General features: G+C 36.4%; 1 protein-coding gene across 1 annotated transcript in view; it reads right to left on the bottom strand.

The window, feature by feature from the left end:
* Positions 1-16,505, bottom strand: part of DCHS2 (dachsous cadherin-related 2) — a 148,055-nt gene that overhangs the window by 29,334 nt on the left and 102,216 nt on the right. Inside the window, 2 exon segments of the mRNA XM_070045535.1 lie at positions 112-323; positions 10,289-10,402. Of these exon segments, the coding sequence (XP_069901636.1) occupies positions 112-323; positions 10,289-10,402 (326 nt within the window).

Below are 16,505 nucleotides of genomic sequence, written 5' to 3'. Positions count from 1 at the left end.
TGCAGACTTCCTTCAACCTAAAGTTCCATCCAGTGCATCAAATATTGTATATGCCAAGGAAAGATTTAAAATTTAATTCACACTCCCCCACACACAACACATTTCTGTTACCTGTATGATGTGAGCATCGTAGAACTGGCCCTCAGACACTGATACTTGGTAAATTCTTTGTCCAAAGCATGGTGGATGATCGTTCACATCTTGGATGAAGACTGCTACTTTGCTGTAGGCTCTATGCTCCCTACTTTCAGCTAAAACGATGAGCTGAACTTCATTTCTGACTTCAAAATCCAGAAACTTGGGTTCTTGCACAGTGAGTTCTCCTAGTTTTATTTCCAGAGAGAAAAAAAAAAAAGGAAAATTATTTTATTTTATTTTTTATTTTTCGGTACACGGGCTCCTCACTGTTGTGGCCTCTCCCGTTGCGGAGCACAGGCTCCAGACGCACAGGCTCAGTGGCCATGGCTCACAGGCCCAGCCGCTCCGCAGCATGTGGGATCTTCCCGGACCGGGGCACAAACCCGTGTCTCCTGCATCGGCAGGCGGACTCTCAACCACTGCGCCACCAGGGAAGCCCAGAAAATTATTTTATTTAAAAAGTCTCAAATCACCTTTGACCCATATGCTCACACGCTTACCTGTCCCTCAACTCCTCCCACTGGCTGAGCCCCCTTTCCTAGTGCCCGGGGTCATTGTGAAAAAAGGTGAGAACAGGCAGACATTTACACGGTTCAGACATGCAGGAGGGAAAGAAGCCATGAGTATCTGAAATCTGGGCGCTTTCTCTTGTCATCTTTCTGTCTCCATATTTAGCCCATGTCTGCAAAGTCCACCTTTCAAACATCTCCTGAATCCACACTCTCCATTTCCTGCTGCTGCCCTCCTCCAAGCCACCAGCATTTCCCACCTTGTCCCCTGTGTTAGTTTACTTAATTGGCCTCCCCACTCAACCAGTTCCCATTCTGAATTAAATAATAAAAAACAACACTGTGACTGTCCTGCATAAAACCCTTGATTGGCTTCCACAGCAATTAAGATGAAGTTCAGCATTTTTAGCCTCCCCAGGACCACCTGCTCCAGCCTCTCCCACCTGAGAAATCTCATTCTTCTCTTTCTCCCCTTTGCTCTGTCTGCTCTGTCTGTAAGACTCATACATGTTCTGTTCCTCAAACGCTCACTTCAGAGTTGTCCTGCAGGCTTTTCCATCCACCTGGAATTGTCCCCACTTCTGTACATCCTCAGGGTTCTTTCCAGACCACCCAGCCCTGTACCATCACCACGTCTGCCCCCAACAGACTCTCCAAAAGTGCCTGCAGGGCCTTTGCTCACCTAGTTCTGCCGAGTTATTCCTCTTGGTTTAGAAGATTCACAAGGTGAGGATGGTTATGTCTTACATCACCATCTCCCAAATCCCTAGCTCAGGTTCTGGCACATGGGAGCACCCAGTAATATTTGTTACACCCCCAGGTAACAAGTAGAACCAGGTGAGGGAAACTGAGCCTTGAGGTTTATGCCCTACACAGGTTTTTCCCCAGACTAAGAAAATTCCTCCCCTGATAGAATTCCCTTTTCTAGTTTCTACTCTGTTTTGTTTCTTCCCTTTTGCAATTAAATTTCTTACTGAATTGATTGTTATTATTATTCCACTGTCATGATTTACTTAGCTCTCAATGTCAGAAATTCCGTCGAGTGGAGTCTGCTGAAGTGCGTACTGATTTGGAGTTTGAGAAACCTGAAACCAAGCCTAAACCCTAGCCCTGGCTGCTTCATTTAGGTAAAACACCTAGCTCCCCCACTACTAAGCTTGTGACCTGTAGTAAGTGACTCAGCTTCTGTCGAGCTGAGTCTCATCTTCTGTAAAACGGGGATATGAATAATGGCTCCATAGTGTTGCTGGGAGAGTGACACAGTGCATGTGTCTCTCACGCCCTCCATCAGCAGATACAGATTTAATATCTGTATAAGCTCTGAATGTAGAAGGAGAACATTTAATAGCTATGGACTATTAAAATTTGCTCTTCTGGTGAAAGAACCTGTACAGTTTCTGGAAATACGACCTGGAAGCCACAGTTCTGATTGCTCTATCTGAACCAGTTCCCCTAGAGAACCAACGTAGGCCAAGGAAACTTCAGGCTATCATGTACCTACCTGGATGCTAATAGTAATTATATCCTGTTCTAATAAGTCTAACTTTGGCATTGAGTGTTTTGGGGGGATTTTATTGCTTCTGTTATTAAGAAAAAATAAATATTTATATACTATATGAAGAACTCACTATACTGCCAAATTTAAAACTTCATAAATTCACTTTCATTTATTGTCATCAGATTTAGTTGTCCATTCAGAAAACCAAATTACTTTTACAAACCATGGCCTGATGTTACCAAAACCCTCTTAGCAAATTTAGAGTAGATTTAAGGATTGGCAGCTGAAGAATCATTAAAATGCATGCTGATGAGCTGCTAATGAAAGAATATGGTTTTTAGAAGTCTCTGTGGAACAAGAGCTGAGCAGAGAAGCCCCAGTCTAGGTGGACCCAAAGCTCTCATCTGGAGCTTTGTCTCCACCAAACAGGGCATTCAGCTTGCTACCATGTTCTGTTACTATTAGTAAAGAAAAATAAAGTGAAACACAACACTAAATTGCCAGTGTCACTTAGTAGAAAGTGTGCCAATTACAGTGCAGATCAAAGTGGATTTTCTAATAAAAGGCTTGTGTTTAGGCTTTGATAATTGGAATTTTGCACTTGGAATGCATCTGCAGTTCTAATGCTTTCCTTGCTTGGTTTTTATTTTTGACATAATAATTGGCACATGCTGTGAAAGTTGTGCAAATAGAAAAGACAATAACCAGTCTGTGAGATGATTCAAGGCTGGCACACCTACTAGATCCACAATTCGCCTTGGATGATCTATGTATATTTTTCTCAGAGACATCGAGGATTTACTGTCACCAGTGAGATGAAAGTACTACTGGGCTCTGTCTAATATATGGGCAGAAGTCCATGCTTTCCTTAGACTAACAGGCTCACAAATACCAACTTTTTGTTCATTCTTATATGTTAGCATGCCAGTTATTTAATAATTTGAGAAGAAAATTGTAGTAATATTTTCCTTCTGATATATGGACTTGTACAGCTTTTGTCCAAGTTTTAAGTACACATCAAAATGAGATTTAGATTCTTCAAATACTCAGTGTTTGATAGCATAAGTGAGTTACTTCAGTCAATTACAAACTGTGCGCACATATATGTATATGCCCAAAGCAGAACGTGATAAACATTTATGTTATCCAAAAGCTTTTAAACTCTCTGCTCTAAAGCTACGTCCTTGAAACACTGAAAGTTTGATCATTTTGTTTTATGTTAATCTACCAAATAATGGAATGAAAACCACCATCTGTTATTTACATAGACGATGTTAGTCAAATAGTCAAGCTCCAAAATTCCTTCTGGTTTAAACAGTGAGTAGTAGATGTTTTTAAGTTATAGTGACAAGAAGTTTAGATGCAAAAGTAAACCTGTGGTTTGTGACTATGGAACAGGGCACACTCGGGCACAACTGGACAGAAAACAGTTCTCATCAGAGAGCCATCTAATCATAACTTACTAAACCAATAACTAATAAAATGGTTTTCTCGCATTTTACCCTGTTTACACTGCAACATTAGAGATCAAGTTTACTGATTTGTCATACATACCAGTTTTCTATTTTAACTGGCTTATGTTTTAAAAAATATACATTGATAAAACCTGTGTTAGATGCCTTTAGACACAAATTTAATGATTATGTGTCAGGAAAGATGAATTTAATATCATAATTAAAGATTCTTAGAAATGTTTCCTGACAAAAGTATGGTAAACTACAGACTGGGACAATCCTCATCATAAAAACAACTAAAATGCTTGATAAATTGTAAGTGTTTGTGTGTGTTTGTTGAAATGCATTACTGAGTTGCTACAGTAGTAAGGAATCCTCAGAGGAAAAAAAAATAAATGAAAACAGTCATTCAGGGAGGCAAGCAAGCACTAAAAGCTTGTTTTTGTTCTAAGGGTTTTTAACATAACCTCTTCCTTGAGATTCACTTCTGATAACTGCACAGGGTGCGGAAAACAAGGGAAGAAGCCTGAACCCACAAAAGGTGAAAGATCCACTAGGAAAACCAAAACAAAGCTGTAAACCTAAAGGCTACATATGTTCCAAATTAGTGGTCAATATCAAAAAAAATTAAAAATGAATGCACAGAAACTTGCTTTTCTTGACCTTGATGTCAGATGAAAGAGAGAAAAAGTCTCTGCTGAGAATTCATTAGCTTAAACCTGAATTTATGGTAGCTATACTATCATATATATATATATATATTTAAATTCCCCAAAATTAATGTAAGCCATTACATCAGCTTTGCTTGATGAGTGTCTAGGTGATTTGCAGAATGAAAAACACATCCTCCCTTTAGGGAAAAAATTCAACCCAGGCTTCAAAGAATCCTCAAAGAAAAAGTTTCCAGGACAATGGAGTAGCTTATAGTTAACAAGCACAGAAATCACAGAGAAGCAAGGCACCATGAATGACAGCCAGCAAATCCATAGATAGCAGAATAAATCTTCAAAGACTTAAGATGCAGAAATTATTGGACACAAAATATGTAATTATTAAATATTTAAATATATAAAAAAGAAGGTTGGAAGCATTAGCAAGGAACAAAAGGTTATTTTTTTAAAACACCCAAAAAGAGTTGAAAAAGAACCCAGGATAACCTCTGGAAATGAAAAATATAGTTCCTTAGGCTGAAGAGAAGAGGCAAACAGACATGAAAAATTTGAAAAAGATGTAGGAGAGAGCGATATGACCCCAATATTTGTCTAACTGGAGTTCCAAAGAAAGGTACAAATAAGTGGTATTTAGATCAACAGCTGACTTCTTAATGCAACAAGTGGAAACCAGAAGACAGTAGGGTAATATCTTAAATATGATAAGAGAAAATAACTATGAACCTGGAATTCTAAACCCAGCAAAAATATCTCTTAAAAACAAGTATTAAAGACTTTTTTAGACAACTAAAATGTGAGAGAGTTTACTGCAACAGACTCTCACAAAAGGATGTACTTTAGGTAGAAGTAAAATGATTCCAGAGGAAAGTCTGAGATGGAAGAAAGAACAATTAGCAAAGAGAGTAGCAAAGAAGCAGGTAAATTTTAAAATATTAATAATGCTTAATCTGAAAGAACTAAAATTGTGGTCAAAAAAATCTTATAAATTGGAAAAGGGATATTAGAAGATAAAGAATTCTAAGTCTCGTATATTATTTAGGAGCATGATATTGATTAATGTTAGGCTTTAATTGTAGATGTCAAAATAGCTAGGCTAGGGCTTCCCTGGTGGTGCAGTGGTTGAGAGTCCGCCTGCCAATGCAGGGGACATGGGTTCGTGCCTCGGTCTGGGAAGATCCCACATGCCGCAGAGTGGCTGGGCCCGTGAGCCATGACCGCTGGACCTGAGCATCCGGAGCCTGTGCTCCGCAATGGGAGAGGCCACAACAGTGAGAGGCCCACGTATCGCAAAAAAACAAAACAAAACAAAACAAAAATACCTAGGCTAACCATTAAAAGAAAGAAAAAACTATATAACTTCCAACAAACAGAGAAAAATGGTCATTCCCAGATGATTGTATATGTTGAATGTTCAGAAAAATATCAGAATCAATAAGAGTTTATAAGTTTGCTAGATACAAAATTAAAATATAAAAGCTAATTTCAAGTGTACACACCAACACTGTCAGAAAAAGCATTTTTGGGGACTTCCATGGCAGTCCAGTGGTTAAGACTTCACCTTCCAGTGTAGGGGGTGCAGCTTCGACCCCTGGTTGGGGAGCTAAGATCCTACATGCCTTGCAGCCGAAAAACCAAAACATAAAACAGAAGCAATATAGTAACAAATTCAATAAAGACTTTAAAAATGGTCCCTATCAAAAAAATCTTTAAAAAAAAATAGAAAAAGCATTATTTTCATTTACCTCAGCAAGAAGTATAAAATATTTAGACTAAATCTAGCAAGAAATATGCTATAGAAAAAACTTTATTACAATTATTAAAGAAACAGTAATTTTATTAAATTATTAACAAGTAATTGGTGTGATTTTCCATATTATTCCTGGATTCAAAGATAATACTGTAAAGATACACATTTTCCCCAAACTGGTATTTAGAATTAATATAATTCCAGTAGAAATTCCAACAACCTAAATGTCCATTGGTGGATGAATGGATAAAGAGAATGTGGTGTATACCTACAATGACAGATTATTCAGCCTTAACAAAGAACATCCTGCCATATATGACCTGGGTGAACCTTGAGGACATATGTTTAGTGAAATATGCCAATCACAGAAAAAAGAAATATTACTTGATTCCCCTTATGTGAGGTATCTAAAGTAGTCAAATTCAGAAGCAGAGAGTAGAATGGTGGTTGCCAGGGGTAGGGGCACGGGAAACAGGAAGTTGCTGGTTAGTGGGAAATGAAGCCTCATTCAAGATGAGCAGGTTCTAGAGCTCTGCTGCACAGCGCCATGCCTATGGTTAACATACAGTTTTGTGCACTTAAAATGTGTCAAGAGAGTAGATCTCATGTTAAACGTTCTTACAACAATTTTTTTTAAAGTCAATCAAGAAAAGTTTTCATAGATGATTATTACCTACAATGCATAGCTATGCAGGACTTTGTGAGATTTAAAAGAAGGACACTTTGGCCTGATGATTAAGTTACTTAAATTCTAGATTGGAGCTATATGATTTTTTTTGAGATTTGTTGTTGTTGTTGTTGTTAATTAGGGTAAGGTTCCACCTGAAATCAAATGTGTATGCCATAGTTATATGGGTTACATGCATGAAGGTGTGAACAGCTGTATATAATCCCAAAATTCATGAATAAATATCCTTTCCATGGAAAAACAATCCCAATAGGCGTGTGTGTGTGTGTGTGTGTGTGTGTGTGTGTGTAAAACTTAACAAGTGGATACAATGCTTTATATTAGAGCCAGATAGACAATAACAGCTAATATACTCATGAGGAAGAATCTGAAGATGGGGTAAATATTGTAGGGTTGCTGCTTCCTTGATATGAAGATTTATAAAGCAAATGTAATTAAGACAGTGTGGTGTCAATGTGTGGATAGACAAAGAGAAGAATGGAGAAGAGTCGAGAGTCCAGTAGAGTCAGGAAGTATGATGTACGACCATGCTGGTACTGTAGATCACACGGTAATAAGGCCATTGGAATAACTGGGAGTCCTGGTTGAAAAACAAGAAAGGAAAAGGAAAGGAGAGAAGAGGAGAGGAGAAGAAAGGAAAAGAAAAAAAGAAAAGCTATCTCTAACTCACATAAAACACAAAAATCAATCCTAGATTCACTAAAGATATAAATGTGAAACACAGGAAAACTATAAAAATTTTAAAAGACAGTGTGAGAATATCTTCATGATCTCACGGTGGGGAAGAATTTCTTAAACAGCCTACAAAAAAGGCAAATCATAAAATAAGACTGATTCATTCTAACGTTAAACTCAGAATGTGCCTTAATGAGAGTGAAAGACAAGTCACAAATTATTAAAAAAAAATTGTAACAAAAAACAAAGGATAAACACTAATAAAAATATATTAAAAATCCTTACACTTCAACAAGTAAAACACAAAAAACTTAGCAGAAAAATAGGCAAAAGATATTAATATGCATTTCACATAGAAGAAAACAGAAATAGTCAATAAACTATGAAAAAATGCTCAAATATATTCATACTAAGGGAAATGTAAGTTACAACCACAGTGGGATAACATTTCACACCCACCAGATTGTCAATAGAAAGTAGGACATGGACAACTGTGACAGTTCTCATTCAATGCTGGTGGAATATAAAGTTGGATGAACCACTTCATAACACAATTTGGCACTATCTGTATAGCTGAACATAGGCACCCTCTGAGATACATGCCCATCCTACACTCTAGGGCCTACAGAACTCCTTACATGTGCACCAGAAGACACATGCAAGATTGTTCATTATATCCCCAGACAGAGAAACCTTGCTGTCCATCAACAGCACATTGATAAATAAGTTGTGATATAGACTTACAATAGAATACTGTAAAGCAATGAAAATTAAAGAACCCAGCTACACACATTAACATGGGTGATTCTAACTTTGAATTTAAAAAACAATATCAATAGAATACATAGAGTATGAATCCATTTATGTAAATTTCAAAGCAAAATCAATGCTTTTACTATATTCCTATTTGTAGGAATACATTTACTGTAAGTCACAAGGAGATGATTATCCTTGAAGTCTTGGCATTAATCAGCCTGGAGCAGTGGAGAGAAAAGGTGCAATCACAAAAGGGCCCAAAGGGAGCATAGGTGATAATGGTGGTATTCTATTTTATAGCCTTGGCAGCAGGTACATATCATTCTTTGCTATTCTTCCTTAATGTGTTCATAATGGCTTATGCACTACACATCATAGTAAAAATGTTGAGCAAAAAATCAATCCGTAGAGGAGTTCATTCAACATAATTCTATTATGATGTTTAAATCAAAGTAAAACTAAATAACGCATGTTTTAGGGATTCAAATGGGGTGGGAAAATTATAATGAAGAAAAGGCAGGGATCAATACCAAATTCAGATTACTGATTTGCCAATGACCTCTGGGGTGAAATAAGACAGATGTGAGAGGGAAAGGACACACAGGGCCTTCCTGAGTTTCTAGCCATGTCTCATCTCTGGAGATGAGTGGCAAAGACATGGGCTTTTATTTTACTACTGTCCATTAAACAGTTGTATACCTCAACATACCATCTTGTAGCTATTTCACAATAAAATTTTGAAATACATTTCAACTTAAATAAATGACTTCTTAATTAAAAAATAAAGAGTTTCCTGTGGATGACTTCTTTGAACTAACCCTAGGCATATTTTATCTGTATTTCAATGAGAGACTATAGAAAATAAGGCCAAACCTGGGCCATGTTAGGTGTGTGATGGCGGAAGGATTTGGGTGACCTGGGAAAATGTGCATACTCTGATATTCACCTTCTTCCTCAGTGTTCTAATCTCAGCTCCTTTCCCAGAACCCTCAGACACCCGACTGCTAGAAACTTAAAGCTTGGTTGTGTTTGCAAATGGCCTTCTTGCCAACAGGCTTCCTGCTCACCCCTTAACCAAATGATAGGGTGAAGAGATGAAGACTTCTTGCAGGCTACCTTAGAGAGGTTGCTGAGCAAAGGCTGCATGGACCAAAAAGTCGTAACGCTACCCTGGATGAGAAGGCTTTTGCTTAAGAAATGACCCCTCTCAATTCTTCCCATGTGCACAAAGTATGGATTAAATAAGGCAGTTGTATGGTAATATAGAAATTATTAAAAACATTCTTCTTGAGGTTGACAACGAAGCAGTAGATACATATCCACTACATAGTTGTTAGTTAAAAAAAGTATGTTCCAAATAATCAATTGGTATTCATTTAAAGCACAATAATGGTCTTATTAAAGCTAAATTTAATACATGCTGTATTTGGAAGTAATTTCTTTACCACCACATAGAAACCTTTCCAGCCATCCTTTTTTGTTGCACTGTTGACATTAAGTGGCAAATCAGAAGAATCTCTGATGAAAATTTCCTAAGGCTACACATGTGTGCTTATTTTCAATTCAAACCCATTCTCACTGATCTCCCTACTACATCTCCAATTCTCCCAAATGGATAGGTAAATCTCCCTACTACATCTCCAATTCTCCCAAATGGATAGGTAAATCTCCCAAATGGATAGGTAAATTTCTTTACCACCACATAGAAACCTTTCCAGCCATCCTTTTTTGTTGCACTGTTGACATTAAGCGGCAAATCAGAAGAATCTCTGATGAAAATTTCCTAAGGCTACACATGTGTGCTTATTTTCAATTCAAACCCATTCTCACTGATCTCCCTACTACATCTCCAATTCTCCCAAATGGATAGGTAAATCATAAATAGAAACCATGTTATCATCAGATAACAAGTAGGGTAGGATAAGTACTGTTTAATTTGGAAATGTGAATAGACTTCTTAAGGAATACATATAAACAAATAGTTCTTGATTTCTCATCAGCCAGAATAAAAAACTCTTTGTTGTTTACCTTTTAAATTATTTACCTCTAATTTCTACCTTTCAAATTTTGAGTTTTCTTTGCAGAAGTATGTCTTATTAGTAACATTAAGTGGAGCAGAAAATAAAGCTATTAGAAGGTAGAGAAGGATTACCTGAGTTGGAGCACAAGGAAAAAACTCCATCTTCATTTCCACTAAAAATTGAATATTTAATGTTGTCCCGAACTGAGTCAGTAGCAAAAGCTTTTATAGTCACAATAGAAGTACCTGTAAAAATTAGGTTAAAAAAAAAGAGCTTTAGGAAAAGAAAATTCAGGAAAAACAAGAGCAAACACCGAGTGGTTATTTGCCTATTATATTTTCACTTGTCATTCAGTCAATGATTATTTATTGAGTGTCTTCAAAAAGCCAAGCCCCATGCTAGGTTCTGGGGATATAGCAACAAGCAAGGTAAAAAAGATCTCTGTCTTCTTGATGGTTATTAACTGATGGAAGGAGATGAACAATAAGCCATTAAAGAAATACATAATCAAGGTAGATTTCAGATATGTTAAGTTCCCTGAAAAGAAATAAACAAGGTTATGTGATATAAAATACTTTTTCTGCAGGGAGGTGGATACCCCTTTGCAGAGGCCTCAGAGGAATGACATTCCAGTTGAACTTTGAAGCATGAGAAGCCATAGAAATAGTGGGAAGAAAAGGATTCTAGGAGAAAGAAGAGCAGCACAGAAGCCCTGGGCTGGGAGAGGGCTTGGTTTGGTGAGGCACAGTGCGTAGGAGAAATGTGGATGGTGAAGACAGTGTCGAGGTGGGAGGGACTAGATTTTACTCTAAGTGCAATGGGAAGATATAGAAGCATTTAAAGGAAATAAGTAAAATCATCTGATTTACTTTTAAAAGGCATCAATCTCACTGCTGTCTGGACAACAAGGAGCTGTAAGAAAGGAAAAGAAATACTGCAATAGACCATGCAAGAGACAACAACCTAGGATAGTGGGGGGGGGATGAAAAGAAGGGGACAAATTAAAGACATATGCTGACACATTTCCCTGAACATTGCATGGGATGTGGGAAAGGAGGTAACAAGGGTATAAATATAAGAAATCTTCCTTTAACCAGTTTACAGTAGCCTTGTAGGTAAAAGCAACCCAACTAGAAAGTAACCAAGGTCTTAACTGCATGATAGATTCATTCAAGAATTGTTAAGCTAGGGCAGGGGCAGTAAAGAGATAACTTCAAGGGAAAAACAGAAATTGATTTAGGGGTAGGAATTAGAGAAGAAAGAAGGAAGTAATGTCAGTTTCTAGGAAACAGACTGATTACCAGCATAAGAGAAGAATTAGCAAGGACTGACAGAGATAATAAGACAATTGGTATGATTAGAACTGCAATTTCACTGGGAGGATTTTCAAGAATCCATCTGGGCCCCAAGTTAGCACCTTGCCGTCTTTGTTTATAATATCTTATGCCCTTTGCTGCTCACCTCTGTTTTGCTTCCTGTCTTGGTTGTCCATTTGTCTCCCTCCTATGACTGCCTGTCCTGTTTTATTTTTAAGTATTTTTATTTAATCAACTTTATTATGGTAAAACTTACTTACAATAATATACGCATAGTTTAAGTATATAGTTCTATATACTACACATGTCTATATATGACTATACACACCTGTAACAACTATACACACCTGTGTAGCCACCATCACAATCAAGATGTAGAATATTGCTATCACTTCAAAAATTTCTCTCAGACCCTTGGACAGTCTACATTTGTTTATCCATTACTTACATATGGGCATTTGGGTTGTTTTCAGTATGGGGCTTATGAATAAAGCTGCTATCAACATTTATGTAAAAGGGCTTGATGGCCACATGTCTTCATTCCTGAAGGGTAAACACCTACAGTAAGTGTATGTTTAACCTGCATACACTATTAACTGCCAAACTATTTTCCAAAGTGGTTGTTCCATTTTATTTATTTATTTATTATTGATGTATAGTTGATTTATAATGTTGTGTTAGTTTCTGTTGTACAGCAAAATGATTAACTTATACATATATATACATAATATTTTTCATATTCTTTTCCATTATGGTTTATCACAGGATATTGAATATATTTCCCTGTGCTATACAGTGAGATCTTGTTTTTTTTACTGTGGTTGTACTACTTTACATTCCTGCTAGCAACATACAGGAATTCCAGTTGCTCTACATCCACTGGTATTGTCAGTCTTTTTAATTTTGGTCATCCTAGTGGGTGTGTAGTGGTGTCTCACTGTGGATTTAATTTTAACCTCCCTAATGTCTGATGATGTTGAGCATCTTTTCATGTGCTTATTGGCCATTTCCAATCCCCTTTTTAGTTCATCTTTGTACTTTGCCTTCTTGTTCTCTATTTACCCACCACTTCTGATAATTCTTTATTCATCCTGACCCTCTTGTCTTAGGCCTATAACTTACAGCATCTACTTTAGACTCCCACTCTGGCAATGACCCTGCCTCTCCTCTTAACTTTCATCCTGACCTATAGGATGCTGCCCACTGGCAAAGGCATGTTGCACTGAGTGGGAGAGATGAGAATGAGGTGGATTCTGTAGGAGGCTCTCTGACTGGTGAGTATGTATCACTGGGGACCTGATATAAGATGGTGTCAGCAAAGCACCAGAGGAAAAGTGAAAGGAAACATTTGATAAGGAAACAGGTGTCAGAGATGCGTACATATCAGGGCTCATTAGCTCAGATGCTTTTTGGTAAAAGCAAAAAGCATGGACATATATAGGAGCTAGATGGGTGGAGGAGGCCAGAGACTGCCTGATGCAACTAAGGCACTCAGCTTTAACTTATTACTGCCAGCAGGGAAAGCAGGTTTCAGGATACTGGGGATTCTGGTCTTTTCAAGAGAAGGTCAAAAATTGATATTTATTTTCATGTGAAATCCCCCAATTCCCAAATGTCAGAAAATATTTAATTTAGGGAGAAAAATAAGCCACCACCTGGGTTGAACAAAATATTGCTGTGGCTTGACTACAGTCCTGTGTCTGGCCATTTCTGATAGAGAAGATGAATTTCTCCTTTTTTGTTACCAGACCTTCTAGCTCTTAGATGGTGGTACTTATTTGTCACTCATGAACTTGTTCAGAACACACTTGAAGACTGATCTTACCTCTCTGCTAAAATTGAACTAAATTCCATGACAGCAGAAGAGCTTTTCTATATATTTGTATTCTATATATTTTTATAAATCTAGGTTAGTTTTGCCTCTAAAGTTTCATGTACTTGCAAAATATACAATAACTGTCTTCTTTGCCTTAGCACACATTTTTGAGAATCAAACATGTTGTTGTGTGTATCAAATATTTGCTGCTTTATATGTTTCAAATGAAGAAACAAGATAAAACCCCAGAAAAACAACGAAGTGAAGTAGGGATAAGCAATCTACCTGATAAAGAGTTCAAGATAATAATCATAAAGATGCTCAAAGAACTTGGGAGAAAAATGGATGAACACAGAAGTTTAACAAACAGTTTGAAAATTTAAAAAAGAACCAAAAAGAGATGAATACAGTAAATGAAATTAAAAATTCACTGGAATAAATCAACAGTAGGTTAGATGATACAGAGGAATGGATCACTGACCTGGAAGACAAAGTATTAGAAATCCCTCAAGTTGAACTGAAAAAAAAAAAAAGGGATAAAAAAATGAAGATAGTTTAAGAGAACTCTGGGACAACATCAATATTAACATTCACATTTTAGGGGTCCCAAAAGAAAAGAGATAGAAAGGACATATTTGAAGACAAAAAAACTGAAGATGTCCCTAACCTGGGAAAGGAAACACACCTCCAGGTCCAGGAAGCACAGAGAGTCCCAAACAGGATCAACACTAAAGAGATGACACTAAGACACAGTGTGATTAAAATGTCAAAAATTAAAGATAAAGAGAGAATATTAAAAGCAGCAAGGGAAAATCAATAAGTTACATACCATGGAATCCCATATGGCTATCAGCTGACTTTTCAGCAGAAGCTCTGTAGGCCAGAAGGGAGTGGCATGATATAGTTTAAATGATGAAAGAGAAAGACTTACAACCAAGAACACTCTACTCAGCAACAGTCTCATTCAGATTTGAAGGAAAGATCAAAAGTTTTACAGATGAGCAAAAGCTAAAAGAGTTCAGCAACAGGAATCCAACTTTCTAAGATACGGTAAAGGCACTTCTCTAAGCAAAAAAGGAAAGGCCACAGCTAGAAATATGAAAGTTACAAAAGGAAAAATTTCACTGGTAAAGGCAAATATAAGTAAAGGTAGTAGATCAACCCCTTATAAAGCTAGAATGGAGGCTAAAAGACAAAAGTAGTCAAATCATCTACATCCACAATAAGTAGTTAAGGGATACACAAACAAAAAGATGTAAAATATGTTAAAAACGGTAAATGCTCTGGAGTCAAAATGTAGGGTTGTTAAAATGTATTCAAACTAAGAGATCAGCAACTTAAAATAATTATATATATATATATATATATATATATATATATATATATATACACACACACACACATATATATGTGTGATTTATATACATAGCTATATATAAACCACAAACCAAAAATCTATAACAGACACAATACAAAACAGAGAAAGGAATCCAAATATAACACTAAGACAGTCATCACAAGGGCAGAGAGCAAAAAGAAAAAAGGAACAGAAAGAACTACAAAAACACCCCCCAAACGATTAACAAAATGGCAATAAGACATACCTATCAATAATTACTTTAAATGTAAATGGACTAAATGCTCCAATCAAAGACATAGAGTGGCTGAATGAATATAAAAACAAGACCCAAATATATTCTGCCTACAAGAGACCCGCTTCAATCTAAAGACACACATAGATTGAAAGTAAGGGGATGGAAAAAAGTATTACATGCAAATGAAAATGAAATGAAAGCCAGAGTAGCAGTACTTTATATCAGACAAAATAGGCTTAAAAAAAAGACAGTAATAAGAGACAAAGAGGGACATTACAGAATGATAAAATTATTATTCCAAGAAGATATAACAATTGTAAATATATATGCACCTAAAATAGGAGCACCTAAATATGTAAAGAAAATATTAACAGACATAAAAGGAGTAATTGACAGTAATACAATAATAGTAGCAGACTTTTAACACCCCATTTACCTCAATAGAGAGATCATCCAGACAGAAAATCAATAAGGATATACCAGCCTTAAGCAACACATTAGACCAGGTAGACTTAATAGATATGTATAGAACATTCCACACCAAAGCAGCAGAATACACATCATTTTCAAGTGTTCATCAATAGATGAATGGATAGAGAAGATGTGGTATATATGTGCAATGGAATATTGCTCAGCCTTAAAAAGAAGGAAATCTTGCCTGTTGTGACAATATGGATGGAAATAAGTCAGGCAGAGACAGACAAATACTATAGGATTTCACTTACATGTGGAATCTAAAAAATAAAACAAATGAACAAACATAACCAAACAGAAACTGAATCATAGATACATACAAAGAACAAAGAGATGGTGGCCAGAAGGGAGGAGAGAAATAGGTGAGAGAGATTACAAGGTACAAATTTCAGATACAAAATAAATGAGTCATGATTTTGAAATGTACAGTGTGGGGAATAGAGTCAATAATTATGTAATATCTTTGTATGGTAACAGATGACAACTAGAATTATAATGGTGATAATTTTGAAATGTACAGATATATCTAATTGCTGTGTCATGTACCAGGAACTAACATACTGTCATAGGTCAATTATACTTCAAAAACAAACAAACAAACACACATAAAAAAGATCAAACTTGTGGTTACCAGAGGCAGGGTCATGGTGGGTAGGGGAATTGGATGAAGGTGGTCAACAGGTACAAACTTCCAGTTACAGGATAAATAAATACTAGGAATGTGATGTACAGCAGATTAAATAGAATTAACACTGCTCTATGTTACATATAAAAGTTGTTAGGAGAGTAAATGCTAACAGCTCTCATCACAAGGAGAAAATTTTTTTTTCTATTTCTTTAGTTTTATATCTATATGAGATAATGGATGTTCACTAAACTTATTGTAGTAATCATTTCATAATGTATCTAAGTCAAATCATGATGCTGTACACCTTCAACTTATACAATATTGTATGTTAATTATAGTTCAATAAAACTGGAAGAAAAATATTGTTCCTTTGTACACCTATTAAGTAGGTGCTTAATAAGTATAGAAAGATAGGAGGGAATAGAGAAGACAGAGAGAGGAAGTAAGGAAAAGAGGTGATCACTGAAGTGTTACAGGCTGGGAGATTAGAAAAATGCTTCTCTGCCTTCAGGACTGTTC

This window comes from Globicephala melas, chromosome 5 (assembly GCF_963455315.2).
Source record: "Globicephala melas chromosome 5, mGloMel1.2, whole genome shotgun sequence".
NCBI classification, from domain to species: domain Eukaryota; kingdom Metazoa; phylum Chordata; class Mammalia; order Artiodactyla; family Delphinidae; genus Globicephala; species Globicephala melas.
The sequence above is the reverse complement of the archived record's forward strand: the minus strand, read 5'-3'. Positions and strand labels throughout refer to the sequence as shown.